Genomic DNA, 16,336 nt, shown 5'->3' on the forward strand with positions numbered 1-16,336 from the left:
TATTGGAAACTGGATATGTGTAGTTTAAGTCTCATTTGTCAGCAAGTACATTAAAGCGGGGCCTCCATGATGCCCTTGATCCTCTTTCTAACTGTCTCTTGACTTAGGGGAAAGGTGAAGGAAATACAGAAAGAATGTCCATCTGTTCTTACTGAAGAATGTGGAGATAAGAAGAAGATACCCAGGAACAGGTCAGGGAAAATAAAAGGCAAGTCAGTCTTGGGAAAAGAGAAAGTGTGAGAAAGAAATTCAAAGTAACCCTGCCTTTGTCTATTTGGTATAAGACAGGGCAAGTTTTCAAGATTCTATTGTAATCCCCTACAACAGTAAAATAGCAAGCAATCACTGCGTTGTTTCTGAGCTGGCCTATCTCCCAGGGCTAACAGTTTTTTCTGAGGACTAGATGCAACTTTTGAGAGTAAGTGTGCTATTGCTTGGAGCAAAACAGTCCTTAAGTGCACACCTTCCCTCACCCAGCAGCAGCCACCCCCTGTCCTACTGCAGTCATGCCGCAGTAGCCACTAACCCCTCCTCTTCCAGGCAGCTTGCAAGCTGCCTGGGACTTGTGACTTCCTGCCAGCTTCCCCATTGACTTTGCTTGTTGGAAGCTGGCAGGAAGTTGTGAGGAGTTCCTTGCTTAATGACCTGCAATCCTCACTTAACAACAGCAATGGGGACTACCGGGATTGCCATCACTAAGCGATGTGGTCACATGATGTCACACTTTGTGACCGCATTGCTTAATGATCGAAATTTTGGTCCCAATTACTGTTGTTAAGCAAGGACTACCTGTATTTCAGAATAGGTATCATGTTACGATCCCTGTATCTTACACTGGTGGTCAGACTAGATGCTGCATTTTGTACCAGTTGCAAGCTTTAGACTCCATGCAGAGTAAATTTCAGCCAACTGAGGGCGCTCTTGGAAGCAACTAGGTCAAATGCTGGATTGTGTCCTGATTCTAGTAGTCCATGAAGCATTTAGTGGACTGCCTGCCAGATAGCTAGGAATCCATCAGACGTGGGTCTGCTCACTCTGCCATGGTTACAGGCAGCAACAAATTTCATCTCATATTATTAACCCTTTGAGGTAAGCAAGGTCAGGAAACAGGAGTCATTAGGCATCTTGGAATGTACTTTAATGTGGTTAGGGTATTGTAATAGAAAATGAAAAAGAAAATAGAAAAGCCTGTCAAAGCCCCTCTGTACTTCAACTTATACCTAACACAATCAAAGAAGAACTGTTTTGCGTTTATTTCTCATGCTTTCTATTTTCCCAGGTTTCAGATACCTTTTCTGTAATGACTTGACATCACCATCCCCCTTCTGTGAGTCAAACCCATATTTTATTACATGTATTGGGTTTACAATAGAGAAATATGGATTGTAACAGAAGGAAGGAAACCTATAGCAAGTTCTTTATTTTCTTTCTGTGGAGGTAAAAGGAGTAGGACAGTTTCTAATTTTTTTCTTCCAATTTTATTGTTTTTTATAGCAAGATTACAAAAATTAACAAAGATACAAAAATAAATGAAGCAAAGAAATACTAAAGACAATTAATAAACCATACACACACCAAAACAAACAGAATCAAGAAAAAAGAAAGAGAGAAAGAGAGAGCTGATAACCTGGAAGTATTCCTATCTTAAGATGCAAAGAAAATGTTTAGTAGGAGGTCTTGCTGACTCTTGGAATTTTCCAGTTTTCTCCCTTCCCCCCAAATTCAGATGAACATCAAATAAACTAGAATTCTCTTTTTTGTAAGCCACTTGTAAGTTATCTCAGAAAGCCAGAACCTCTGCCTGAGTTTATCACACACATACACACATTCATTCCTTTCTTTTGGGGGAAAATATATATGACACGTGTTGGTAACAAACATTATCTATCTATCTATCTATCTATCTATCTATCTATCTATCTATCTATCTATCTATCTATCTATCTATCTCTGTAACCAACATATAATATATATTTTTCCCCAAAAGAAAGGAATGAATGAATGTTGGTCCTGTGACCAACATATTTTCTATCTTTTTTCCCCTCTGCATATACATCGTTATCTTCTGAATGCAATATTTCTCCTCTCCAATAATTACATCATGACAGTAGATTAATTGGATTTACATTCCAAATGACTACAAAACCAGAGATATGAGTCACTAGTCCATCCTAATGGGATAGTTTATTAAGAATGTTTCTCTGATTGACATATTGAACAGGGTTATACATATTTATATTTAATTAATTGAATGTTGCCCTTTGTCTATAATGCTGCCCTGAAACATTAAGGTATTGGGAAATAAAAGTTAGGTAGGTAGGACGTTTTTTCATTCATTAGAAACAGGATGATTCTCCACCTCACCCCACTCCCTCTGCAGAATGCCTGAAACAGAAACCTTATTGTCAATTGGCACATAGTTTCCACAGAGGATGAATAAATGATTAAAATAATGGCTTTGTAAAAGAAATGTCTAGTTTAAAATAAGCATTTGAATCCTACCCGACACAAACAGACTTCTAGATAAGTTGCTGGTTGAACATGGCTTAATAGATAGCTTTATTTAACTGTATGAATCAAAGAATTCCACTCAATTGCTATGGTTGAGTTTTTACATGTGTCTCTTGACTTCTCTGAAAAGATCAGTTCAACCTTTCCAGATGTGTTAGGGAAGAGTCCTTGCTGGCTTAGAATTCAGAAAGTTGTAGTCCCATATTCTGGAAGGCACCAGACTGAGGAAAGCTGCATCATATACTGTTTGTTTATAGCCATCAAATATTTGTACCCAAATCTTTCCAAGAGGACAAAGAGACTGAGAATAGTGTATCTTCTGGGGAAAATACATTCGTGTTCTTTAATCTTTCCCATTCAAATATATAAAAGAGTTAAATAACACACAAATGATCAAATACTTGCTTTGTGAATATTATATGTGTTCAAAACATATATTTTCCCCCAATATAGCATTAGGAGGAAAAATATTATATGATTAGAAAAGCTAAATGCAATTCCATATATGCCCATATATAAATCAATCTGACTGAGTTGAACTGTTTGGTCTAGTGCAGTGTTGTCCAAACTTGGCCACTTTAAGATGAGTGGACTTCAACTCCCAGAATTCCCCAGCCAGCATCTTAGTGGCCAAGTTTGCACAACACTGCTGTACTGGATCAAGAATGTATAACGTAAGGCCGCTCACCTGCAGCACCAAAAGGCTTATATCCAGCTCTTCATCATACTTTTAATATCATCGAAGAGAAAAATGACTAAAAGCATGGAGAATAATTATGTTAATTGCATATTAGGAATTTAATTTTAATTACATTCAATCGTAAATATTAAATTAAATTAAATTAAATTAAATTAAATTAAATTAAATTAAATTAGGTTTTTATTCTAGCCTCACTACTTTTCCTCTCAAATGTAGTCTTTGGCCTAAAAATATTGCACATATTTGGCCTAAATGATCTAGTTATACTCATTCTACTAACTGAACTCTGAGACCAACATACCATGGTATATAGCAACATCACATGCTAAACATCTTGGATCTAAGGTTATTTGGAAGAGCATTTGTATCTCAATAAACCCCTTTAGAGGCCGTATATACATATTTGCATGCATACATGGCTATCATGGTATCCCTTCTTGTAGTAAGCATTATGCAAAACACCAAAAAAAGTATAAGGAACAATAAACCAAAGAAATTATGAGGTAAGAAACCAAGAAGGTAATATAGCTAAATCTAGTTGACCAAACCATTCACTGTACCTCTCTGTACCATTATAAACCATCCCTGCTCCCATGTCCATACCATGGCCTTTTTCCTTTAAATGTCTCACCTTTCCTTCTGAGAATCTCTTCAACTCCATCAAACCATGACTTTTCAGTCTTCCCTTTCTTCTAGACTCTTTCATTCTTCCAAAAAATTGTCTTGCAATTTGTCATTCATTTTCTCTGTGACCAAACCAGCTCAGTATACCATTGTTCACTCACTTTTGCGTTCAGTCTGCATTCATTCCATCACCCATGGCTTAGTGTTTATATCATCTTTCTGTCAGGGAACTGCCCAAAATCAAGAACAGGAAGAAAGGGTACAGGAAACGTGCCTTTTGTGGTTTTCCTCAAACCAACCTGAACGTAGGCCAGTTACATTTCTACATTTCTACTTCTTCCACAATTTGCTCAATAACAGTCATCATCTAAGCCTACCTTACTGTAATGGAACTACATCTCCATGGGACTGTCCCCAGGCTCTACCTTTTCAAAACCTTCCTGTTCAAGCAAATCTTTTGAACTGGTTGATGATTTTGGTTTCAGAGCCCTTCCAGGCCATCTGAACACGCACATACAGTGGTGCTTAAAAATTTGTGAACCCTTTTGAATGTTCAATATTTCTGCATAAATATGACCTAAAATGTAATCAGTTCTCCACACAAGTAGATAAGATAACCCAATTAAACAAGTGAGTCCAAAACATTATACTTCTGCATTGATTTATTGAGGAAAATGATCCAAAGCTACATATTTATATGTGGCAAAAGGATGTGAACCTCATTATCAGTTCATTTGAATGGGAAATTAGGGTCAGGTATTTCAGTCAATGGGATGATAATCAGGTGTGAGTGTGGGAGGTCCTTCCTTATTTGAAGAACAGAATTCTGGGTATTCACTATCAAAGTCAACAGGGATGTGGAAGTGTGTTATGGCTTGAACAAAAGAAATTTCTGAGGACCTCTGAAAAACAGTTGTTGATGCTCACCAGGTTGGAAAAGGTTACAAAACGATTTCCAAAGAACTTGGACTCCACCAGTCCCCTGTCAGGCAGATTGTGTACAAATGGAGGCAATTCAACACCATTGTTACCCTCCCCAGGAATGGTTGACCAACCAAGATCATACCAAGAGCAAGGTGTGTAATACTCTCAGAGGTCTCAAAGAATTCCAGGGTAATGTCTAAGGCAGGGTTCCTCAACCTTGGCAACTTTAAGACGGGTGGACTTCAACTCCCAGAATTCCCCAGCCAGCAAGGCTGGCTGGTGAATTCTGGGAGTTGAAGTCCACCCGTCTTAAAGTTGCCAAGGTTGAGGAACCCTGGTCTAAGGAAATAAAGGCCTCTCTTGTATTGGCAAATGTCAGTGTTCATGAGAACACCATCAGGAGAACACTGAACAATAATGGTGTGCATTGAGAGACAGGAGGAAGAGCCACAGCCTAGACAATGGTCTGATAAACAAAATCTGAATCCAAACCAGAAATGTAATTTGAGAAAGTGCCTCAGAATTGATCCTCCCTAGTTTTCTGGAATGTAAAGGAGAGGAAGAGAAGCACATTCAGACTTACAAGATTCTGTTACTATAGCCAATCTTAATAAAAGTAGTTTTAGACCTATGTGGATTGTGTTTCTTGGTCTTGTCTACCCTGTAAGGCTGACATATATGCATACGCACATGCTAATCTCTTTCCTGAAGTTTGAGGACATCAGCCTAAAGGTTAGGCTTTTAACCTGGGAACAATAGCCTGTCTTCATCTGGAACCAGATGAGGTATGTAGTACCTGATAAAACAATTATACCTGCAGTAATTAGTAAGTTTAGGAAAACAAGAGGATTTTCTCTTTGTCTCCTTTTTTTCTCCTGGTAAAAATATTACCAACTCCTACTCATAGCCTATCCAATCTTTTTTTTTCTTCTTCTGAAGTAAGAAAACAAAGATGGTAAAATGCAAACAGAGAAAAATGTGGAAACTGGAATGCCATCACTGAATTTGGATTACTTCTCTTATTTGGCAGGGCCTAGATCTAGCCCACCCTTCTCCCTGAAAAGTGCACAATACAGCCACATCCATTTCTAGTTCAAAGCTAAAAGAAAGGTTTAAGATGTGGCAAGAAAAAGTTCAGGCTTCTCTATTGCTTTTCAATCTTTTTTCTCAAAACTTCTGAGTGAACGCGAAGGAGTATTTTTGATAGTCATAATAAAATTAAATTACAAATAGCTAATGTATGTCTGTGACCACTAGATGTCACTACTGCTATATATCATTTATAAGCAGATACTTTTAAAAGTATTTTAAGGTATAAAGGTTTCTAGAAGGGGTAGAGAAACTACCATTCCAAAGATGTTACTAAAGTGCAACTCCCAGAATCCCTCACTATGGACTCACTCTGGCGGGGGCTGCTGGTTATTGATATACACAGTTTCCATCTCATTTTTCTATTCAAATTAGTTACTCAAGGTAGCTTATACCATAAAACAAGCAAAAATTTCTAAGTGCTCTCCCATGTGTTTGATAAACTAGTTTCCTAAAAAAAAAAAAAAAAAAGTATCATTAAGAGATAGAGATAGTCCTCACTTAACAAGCACAACTGGGACTGGAAAATTGGTCATTAAACAGTGCGGTCATTAAGCGAGTCACATGACCAGACCCAATTTTACAATCATTTTATGACAGTTGTAAAGTGAATCACCATTGTTAAGCAAATTACGCAGTTGTTAAGTGAATCATGTGGTTGTTAAGCGAATCCAGCTTCCCCAATGGATGTTTTTTTGGCCAAAAACCAGCAAAAAAGGTAGCAAATTGCGATCACATGACCACAGAACTGGTCATAAATGCAAGCTGGTTGCCAAGCGCCCGAATTGCGATCATGTAACCACTGGGGTGATGTGACAGTTTGCAATGGTTGTAAGTGCGAGTACAGGTCATAAAGCACTTTTTCTGAGGCCATTGTAACTTTAGACTGTCATTAAATGGTCATTAAGCGAGGACTACCTGTACTCCTTGACCTGACTGAAGAATCCTTATTTCTGATTCATTGTAACTTGGGAAGATATGAAATCACTGAAAATTTAAAGTTTATATATTTTTAAAAGAAAAATAATTATTATACCATAGGGAAGACCAAGGTGGGCTGTATAAGTTCCACTCTGGGCCACATGACAGAGGCAGAATGGAAGGGGCTTTAGAATCGAATATTCAGCAACACTTTGAGCTGCTGTGCAATTACATTGAGGACTTTTTTCTGGAATGTTTTTCTCCACAGTCTAAAGCCTGGTTTTGTAACCTGGTCTTCCTTTTGCCAATTTCTTGCACGACATCAACTATGATCCCATTCTGCTTGGTTTTCAGAGAGTTCTTGTCAGGCCCAGCCCAAGAACAGTCATGAAACAGTTGAGTACAGTTCCTTTATTTGCTTATACCTCATAGAGAGAATCTTGCCAAACTAAATCTGTACTACAACAAGTAGTGGATATACCCTGTGAAATTCTAGGGACTGGCTATCCTGAATCTCTGATTCTTCTCATGCTCCCCCTGCGGACTATGCTGCCTCTTGCCTCCTCCCCTCTCCCGGAATGTACCTTCTCCTTCCTGATAGCCTTGATCTCCCACATCACTCTCCTCCTCGTAGATACATTCCATCACAGTTCTCCTGGTTTTCAGAGAGTTCCAGGAGAGACAGATTGCAAACCTCTTTACATAATTTATTTCCAATATTCTGTTGTGCTGGAAAAAATAACCAGGTAGAGAAAGCATGCAGAAAATAGTTTCTGGAATTATTTCCAATCTATAAAATATTGAACTCTGGATCCCATAACCAGGAGGGAAGAAGGCGGCTGGCTAAAAATGGAGCAGCCAGCAATACTCTGAACCATTTTTGGATTTTTTTCCTCTGAGCCCATGACCAAATACAGCTGATTTTCAAATTTAATCCTTAGTTTCTCCTGCTATATATGTTAACCCTTCAAGGTAGGCGAGGCCTGAAAACACACTCCACAAGAAATATTGGAAATTCACTATACTGATATGGGCTATAGTAACAAAATCTTGAAAGCCTGACAGTGTTTCCCTCCTTCCCTCTTATACCAAAGAAAGTTAAGGTGGAGTCAGTCTCTTTCTTTCTTAATTCATATTTTGCTGCATTCCTTCTGCAAGGTCATTTTTGTGGTTCTCTACAATACCAGATCTGGTCTTTCTTTTCCTGTTTTCAGAGAGTTATCCTGTTGGTAGAGAGAATCCCAAGCCTTTACACATTTTTCCCAGCATTCCATTAGGTTGGATAGGATTAAAAGTGTTGGCTAACATCCTCATTATGTTAAAAGTGTAAAATTTGTGTTTGTTGGGAGCAGGGACACATATGACATTAGCTATTTTCATTACTTTAATACAGTATTACAAAGATCAATATAATTTAAAGCTGAGGATGTCATCATACATTATATAACCAAAAGTTCACATTTATCAGTAAAGGGAAAAATATGGATTGAGCAAGAAGGCGGAAAAGAAAGATATTATACTTCAATGTTGGAAAGACGGTAGAACCCCAAATCTGAAGTCTTGGCCTCCTGTCAATGTAATGGAAAGTCTGATCAATATCATTTCATATTTGATGTATTTAAAAATTAGGCTGAATTATTTTCTATTTGTAATATGTTTTTGTTGTTTCTCTTTTTTCTTTTTTCTTTGCCTTTCTCTTTTTTATTCTTTTTTCTTCTTGCTTCTTGGTTTTTCTCCTATTTTTGTTTATTAAAGCAAGAAAAAGAGGTAAAAACTACTGCAGGACTTGGATTGCTGGATGTGACTGATATCCTGATGTTGTTGACACACACACTCTTTCAAGCACCTCTGAGCCTCCCTAAGGGAGGTTGAAAAAATATTTTGAAGTAACTTTTTATTATATTTGTGCAGGCTAAGTCTATCAACAGCTTTTAGCCAAGAATATCCACATTTGAGTGTTTATACTTCTAGTAAGATTAGAAAATAAGCCTTATTTTCAGCTTTCCACAATTATAAATTAGAACGGATCACTTGTTATTTTACCATATTTTACCATATTTATACACTGCCATAATAAAAATCCAGCTTCTTACAGGTTGAAAGTTTTGGGTTTCACGCAGCAAGGAAATTCTTATGCCTAGGATTTAGCATTTTAGCACTGAAGATAATTTGAGTATGCTAACTTTGGAACAGCGCTTTTCAACCTGGACAACTTTGAGATGTGTGGACTTCAACTCTCAGAATTCTTAGCAATGGCCATGCTGGCTGGGGAATTTGGGAAGTTTAGTTCACACATCTCAAAGTTGCCCATGGTGGAAAACACTGTTGTAGAAAGGAGCAAAAAAACAAAACAAAAAAACAAAAAAACCCACACCTTTTGGGAGACCTGGTGGCAGAGGTGATGGAAATGTTCTTACAAGAAACCAGCAACAAAAAGTCTACATCAATCTTATTCCTCATTTTTAAGGCTGACCCAGAATGCTTTGTTTCCAGAGGAGCTAGGTAAGATGCTCACAGGATAGGCAGTTGTACCTTATTTCAATACTGGTTGAAGAATATTTCCCACAACACCTGAGAGTAGTAGGCTAGATTAGAGGGAATAATATCTGCTTCCTGCTAGGCAATAGCTGATGTGGCAGCCTTACTATGTGTAGTGACTCAGCAGTCTAAACAAGATGTCCTGTTCTTTTGAATATTTAAAGCCTAGGTCCTCAGATCAGGACTGGGCCTCTTTTATTTAAATGGCTCTTTGAATATAATTTAGTGAAATCCATCCCATGATATCTGGCAGGGTTGGCACACTTTGGATCCCTTCTATGAAACAATATCACCAAGCAGGACCCAAGAGGCTTGTCTTCTCTGTTGCAGTTCCTGCCCTGAGAAACAGCATTCCTCCCCCCGTCCCCCGCTCCATGGTTTGGACAGTCCTGACCTTTCTGTCCTTCTGTAAGGCCTTTAAAACCTGGATCTTCTCCTGGGTGTTGGGCCAGAACATGGGATAAACCCGTGAAGAATGAAAGAATGAATGAATCTTGATTGAGATAGATGTGGGTTAGCCTCAGTTAATTCTATTCTGATAGTTATTTCTGTTATTTTATTATTTTTTTCTGCTCCAAAGGTGTATTATATTGTATTTTTAATTCCCTGTTTTCATGTTTTTGTATTAATTGGGAGAAAAAAAAGCTCTTAACATTTAAAACATTTCCATCTTTCACATGGAAAATACCTCTGTGTATCTTTATGTGGCAATTTGTAATTGAGAAAACAGCACAGGAGTGAAAGAGTTAACATCCCCTTCATCTACTGCTGTAGTCCAAAACTTATTCCACAACTATTCATTTAAAACCATTCTTCCATAGTTACAGATATTCTAGATTGCGTCAACTGGTTGTTTGTCCTCAAGTGGGCAATTAAAAGGGTCTGTAGGAAAACATATTTTTAGTAAGCTATGAAAGAACATTCATTCTTATTCAGGACAGAGCAAATGAAGGAATAGGAAAACAAGATATACTGTATACCTTTTAAATGTTAATATTTCTGTTTTCTCAGGCTGCTGAAAGTGTCTTTCTGTGATCCAGAAGAAATTTAGCTTAATTTCTGTTTCATGTATTAAAATCATATATAGATAGCACAATTTTTAAACCATTAATCAGAATTTCATACAACTCAGATACTTCTGGCAAAACTAAAAATCAGAATACTGTACATTTAAAGAGAACCAGAAATTGTCAAAACTTATACTGTTGGTTCTAAAATGATCTTGCAGGTCTGAAACATGACAAATAGACTCTAGGATACTAAATAACAAGTGCTTCTCTCATGTTTCTTCTATAATATGAGCCTGTTGATACATTAAAATTAGATTTGGTAATTCTTTAATTGCCCAATCATACTCTTTTATCAATTATTTTATTACTGCATTTTTATTGGTATTTCTTGCATTTTAAACCTGAATAATAAAGAATTTGGAATACCACATAGAGAAATTGTCCAAAATGCATGCAGCCATAATGGTACAATTCATAAAAACATAGTAATGGACAGTGATCACATTAATTCCCAAAGCAGTATGTTCTGGGAAGAGCATTACATAGAAGTTATATAAACCAAATTTACATTAATTGTTCACACTGATTTTGAACAGTCCAGCTTATTAATTTAAAAAAAAAATTCTGCTTATTTTATAAAAGGAATTTGAATATATTCGTTTTTATTCCCTGATATGAATACACTGCTTTGATAGTTTCCATTCTTGATCTGAAAGTTTTTTCAGAAATGCAATTCTACAACAAGCAGCCAATGTAGACAAGCTGAAAGTTGTTAGAGAACTAGAATTGCTTAATTCTTATTAATTTATTGTGTTTCCTTACAGTACTTATCTTTTTTAGAAAAATGCAAAAATAGCTTCCTAAATTCTACTCGTTAAAAAGCATTATTTTTAAAATCAGAAAATTTCAAAGATGCATATCCTGTACAGTTCAAGTCAAATCATTAATATAAAGTGTCCCTGAGTTATTTCCAAGAAAATTTTGCTTGAATGTAGCAAATGCTATATAATAGAATGATGGTTCCATGATACCTAGTAGGTATCGTTCACTGTTCGGCCTAGAATAAAGACAAAACCATATATGGTGCAGGTCACACAGAATAAATACATCTAATTTTATATCTACAAGGGAAACCAGACCCACAATATTCCACAGTTCTTTATCATTATTCTCCAACCAAGCAGCATGTGCTTTTCCATTGTTCTAGATGAATAATTCTCAAACATTTTACTTAAGAAGATCTGAATATTCCTTTTTGCCAAGGAATATTGAGAAATCATAAACCCTAAGACCTTTTGATATATTATGAGCATCTGTTTATGAAATTCTACGGTCTACTCTTTCGGAATGACACAACCAGCTTTTTTTTTTTTTTTTTTTAACCAATTTGAAAGGATGATGGGAAAAAAGAAAACATTTTGAAATTAAGTGAACCAACATGCCTACCTCAATAGATAGTATATATTTTTAACAAATGAAATACAAGCATAAATATTTAAATGCAGTGAAACCCTTCATTAAAATAGTCTCTTTAATTTATAAAAATTATAAATCTTGCCCTTGAAGAATGTAAACATTACCACGTAAGACTTGTATTTGAATACACAATCCAGTTGTTATGTCATCTGAAAAGTATTTTAAATTAAGCCACCACAATGTGCCTTCTCTGTACCCTTTATTCCAGTATCCTGTAGAGGAAGATTTTTTCCAGTATCACTCTTGTTTCTTGTTCTTATTACAACTGTGCACCTCCATTTCAAAGGGCTGCTTCCTTCTGGTGAGTTTTTGAGATTTGTTTGGTAGCACCAGTAATACCAGTATACATAAAATATGCATATGGAAATACAGTGATCTGTAAGTGACAAGAGAGAATATAAACCAATGAAAGTCAAGTTACCATCTGCAATACAAAACCATAGCTTTATTATATCAGTTTAATAAGTTTCATATCTCAGCCAAAGCCCATCATGACAGCTGAAGTGATATTCTGAGCAGATCATTTAAGGGGCTTTTACATGGGGCATTTCCTGTTCATCTGTTCATACACCTGTTCACTCATTCTAATGCACAATTTGAAACTAACACAAATAACTTACTTGTATAATTTAATTGTCGGCTCAACTGCAAGAAGAACAAATGGTGCCACGGTATAGGAAACCGACAGCTGAGTTGCCAGCCAGGTGACCATGCCATAGCCCACCTTAAGTAGCTTTGGTGAGATGAAGATGTGTTGACAATTGTTTCTAACCTTATAAAAAAGACAAAAATGTTTTAAAAGAATTTTGAAATAGTGCTTCTCTCCCAGATTTCTAGTCTATGCATATGCATAGTTCTGATGAAGTTTTGCTATAATGAATGAAAATATTTGCTTTCTCCTTCTTATTAGTAAATTTAAAAAAAAACAACCTTTCAAAGTTATGAGGAAAAGTTAGTAAGATTAGCAACTGAATGGAATTGGTAGAAATATTGCCAATATTAACTGTATGGATAAGCCCCTCCATCTCAATTGAGTAAACGAATGCTATAAATTCAGTCAGAATTTTTTCCCCAAGGTCCAAATCTAGCATAATAATTACCATGTAAAGACTTATCTGAAATGGCACATATGGATCTATACAAATAATAATAATAATAAAAAAATACACCACTTGTTTGAACAGTTTTACATCTAAATCTCATTAAATAACAGGATCTAACTTACAAAAAGATCTTTAAACTAGTTACACAGTTATGTAAGTACAGGAATGTAATACATATTCATAATTATATTTATGTGTGATCAGAACATGCAATAAATTACAATAATATCCTTTTTCTGTGTCTATTATCCAAACTGCCTCAAGAAACCTGAATTCTGCAATCAAAGAAACAGACAAAACAGTATTGATTTCTAAACATAACAGGTCATAAACAAGTGCACACTAGGGTTTTCAAAAAGCTCAGGATACACTATCAAGTATTAGCTATCCAGATAAGCAATATGATTACTACACCCACAGACAGACAAGAAAAAAAAACAATTCTGACTTTTGTATGGGTAGTCCTCGACTTATGACAACAATGGGAACTGGAATTTCTGTTGTTAAGCAATGCGGTTGTAAAGTGAGATGTTACATGACTGCATTGCTTAGCGATGGCAATCCCAGCATTCCCCCTTGCCATCGTTAAGCGAATTTCACCGGTCATTAGCCGAGGACCTACCCCAATCTAAGCCATTCCAGACTTGTTCCCTCCCAGGCCCGAGCCTCAGTAATGTAAGGGACTGCCTCCAACTCCCCCCACCCACCTATCTCCTTCCCATCTCTGCCCTTTTGGCCACCCTGCACCCTGCCTTGTGGGGCGGCAAGCAGCCTCAGAACCGCGCAGCTCTGGGGCTGCTTGCCATGCTGCGGTTCAGGGGCTTCTTCTTGGTGCACTGAGGCTCCATAGCTACAAGAAGCCCCTGAGCCACAGCGCGATGCTGCAGCTGCCCCTGAAAGCTTCAGATGCCCCAACCCACCCCGGCAAGTACCAGCAAGCCGCAGCACCCGGGAAGCCCCAGCAAGGGCCAGCAAGCATTCATGCACCCAGCTGCCTTCTCTCCCAGTTCCCCATAGCAACTTTTCACCTTTTGCACCCAGCTACCATGGCTGAATAGAAGCACCTCACTGCCTTTACTGTCTCCTTTTTGGACCCAGCTTCTCCAACGAACGTTTCCTATACGTGGCCAGCCTGGCCTAGCAGTGCAGTGCAAATAAGAATGCCAGCCAACGGGGAAGTCTGGAAGTGGTTTTGCCCAATCAGAAAGCCTTTGGAAAGCTGTGCTTTTTCCAAAGGCAGCACAGATTTCTGAAGGCTCAGGGAGCCACGTGTAGGATATGTTCGCTGAAAAAGCTGGGTCCAAAAAGGGGACAGCAAAGGCAGCGAGGTGCTTCTGCTTTGGCCGTGGTGGCTGGGGACAAAAGGTGAAAAGCCAGTGTGGAAACTAGGAGAGAAGGCAGCTGGGAAAACAAATGTTTGTTGGCACTTGCTGGGGCTTCCTGGACGCTGTGGCTTGCTGGGGTGGCTGAGGCTTCCATGGGTGGCTGCAGCTTTGCTCTGCACCTCAGGGGCTTCTTGCAGACCCAGAACTGCAGGGTGCCAAGAAGCCCCTGAGCCGCAGCGTGGCAAGCAGTCCCAGGGTCGCACAGTTCTGGGCCTGCTTGCTGGCCTGCAAGGCAGGGTGCAGGGCAGCCAAAGGGGCAGAGATGGAGGATGAAATAGGTGGGTGGGGGGAGTTGAAGTACCCCTGTGGTCACAAATGTGGGTGGGGTACCAAGCGCCCAAATTTTGATCACGTGACCGTGGGGCACTACAATACTTGTAACTTCAGGGACCAGTCATAAGTCCATTTTTCCAGCACTGCCGTAACTTCAAACAGTTGCTGAATGAATGGTTGTAAGTCGAGGACTACCTGTTTACTGATTTCAATAGGAGAAACTGTTCCATGTACTAATTACTCTAATCTGAGATGGCTACTCAATGAAATGTATAGGAAACAAGTGTACATACTTCCAAAAAACATGATGTTTGAGATAGACAGAGTTTAATACAATGAAGAGAAAACTTGTTCTGCTTTGCAAATCAGTAGCCCTTATGGGACCTATGATTAACATATCTGAGGTTGTACCCACAGGAAAAAAAAAACAATGAACAGGAATACATACTCTTCTGGCTGCCAGTGTCATAAGGATGCCAGTGATAAATGTAAAATAATATCCAGGATAAACACCATGCCAAAGAGCTGAGAGAAGAAATGTTAAGGCTGTAGGATACCAAGAAGCCCGATCATAACATACACTGAGAAGAAAATTAGAAAAGTAAGATATATGCAGATTACATATAATTATATCTGACTTTATTGCTATATCATAGAATCAGAAACACATCTGACTCTCTGTCTGCTTCAATCAAAACTGGTCTTAGAAGAGATATTAAGGACTAGATACAATTTACAGACTATTCCCCTATTTCACGACACATAAAGAGAATGGCAAAAAAAAAATTCTGATTTTAAATACCATCATTAATGTAACTCAGATATTTCATACCTAGAGAAATCTGAAATCTTAAAAGAAGAATAAGCACCTAGAACATCCATTTGCAAGGCCCAGATTATTCTGATTCCTTTTATTCTGTGCCATTTACTAGAATGTTCTCATAATAGTAACACTTCAATATCATTTAATGCTTCAGCTGTTATACGTTTTCCATGGAAAAATAATTTAAGTATTTGTATGGCTTCTACAGTACATACCTTTATTTTTTATTAGAAACTTACATAATTTCTATTTATGCTTCAGATTAACAGTCATGGTTACAATTATTCGTAGAAATGTTGCTCAGGTGAGAAGTGCAAAGAATCTTATGTTTGAAGCATTTTTTTATTGCCTCTGTTAGTGCTTAGAAGCATCACTTTTTAAATTCCTAAACATATCTGGCAGTGATCTAATAGTTAAACTATTTTCTATGGAAAGGGATTCTCTTCCTCTTCTATCAACATGTGGAATTAAAGAAAGCATTGATTGTATGAAAAGCTTAATCCGCAATCATTTTAGAACATAGGAAATCAGTAGTGATAGTAACAGAACACATACATACACAAACACACACACAAATTAACTGAAGATACAGTGGTACAATACAAAAATTAAAACTAAATTATTTTGGTCTAAGGTTTTTGATCAATTGCCAGAAATGGATACGTAGGGTGGCATTATTAAGTAAACAGTATAATTTGCAGACTCCTGTTTTATCCTAGGGCCAGGAGCATACTGTGAAAATCTTCGTTTTCTTTCATCATTATAACATGAGAATTCCAGAAAGAAAACAGCTTTCATTTTCACTGAATGAACACTATATCTCTAAAATCGTATTTTTAAATAAACATTGAATCACTGTCGAAAAACCCACAAAACACTGAAGTATTTTACCGTTTAAGCCAGACAGTTGTTTGAATATTCCAGTTTTCTAAGTACATTTTAAAACTTGTTGCCATCTA

General features: G+C 37.4%; 1 protein-coding gene across 2 annotated transcripts in view; it reads right to left on the reverse strand.

Moving 5' to 3' along the window:
- Nucleotides 1-5,346: 5,346 nt before the first annotated feature.
- Nucleotides 5,347-16,336, reverse strand: part of MBOAT1 (membrane bound glycerophospholipid O-acyltransferase 1) — a 41,048-nt gene continuing 30,058 nt past the window's right edge. The window contains exons 10-13 of one of the 2 annotated variants that reach the window (XM_025169998.2): nucleotides 16,269-16,333; nucleotides 15,003-15,135; nucleotides 12,414-12,565; nucleotides 5,347-12,169 (exon numbers count right to left, since the gene is read on the reverse strand). In XM_025169998.2, the coding sequence (XP_025025766.1) occupies nucleotides 12,031-12,169; nucleotides 12,414-12,565; nucleotides 15,003-15,135; nucleotides 16,269-16,333 (489 nt within the window). In that variant the 3' untranslated portion in view covers nucleotides 5,347-12,030. The remainder of the gene's footprint in view (nucleotides 12,170-12,413; nucleotides 12,566-15,002; nucleotides 15,136-16,268; nucleotides 16,334-16,336) is intronic. The other variant, XM_007433427.4, reaches the window with a different exon arrangement.

Source organism: Python bivittatus, unplaced genomic scaffold (genome assembly GCF_059951505.1).
Source record: "Python bivittatus isolate LINGU-HERP-01145 unplaced genomic scaffold, Pbiv_v1 ctg000840_np1212, whole genome shotgun sequence".
Lineage (NCBI taxonomy): Eukaryota > Metazoa > Chordata > Lepidosauria > Squamata > Pythonidae > Python > Python bivittatus.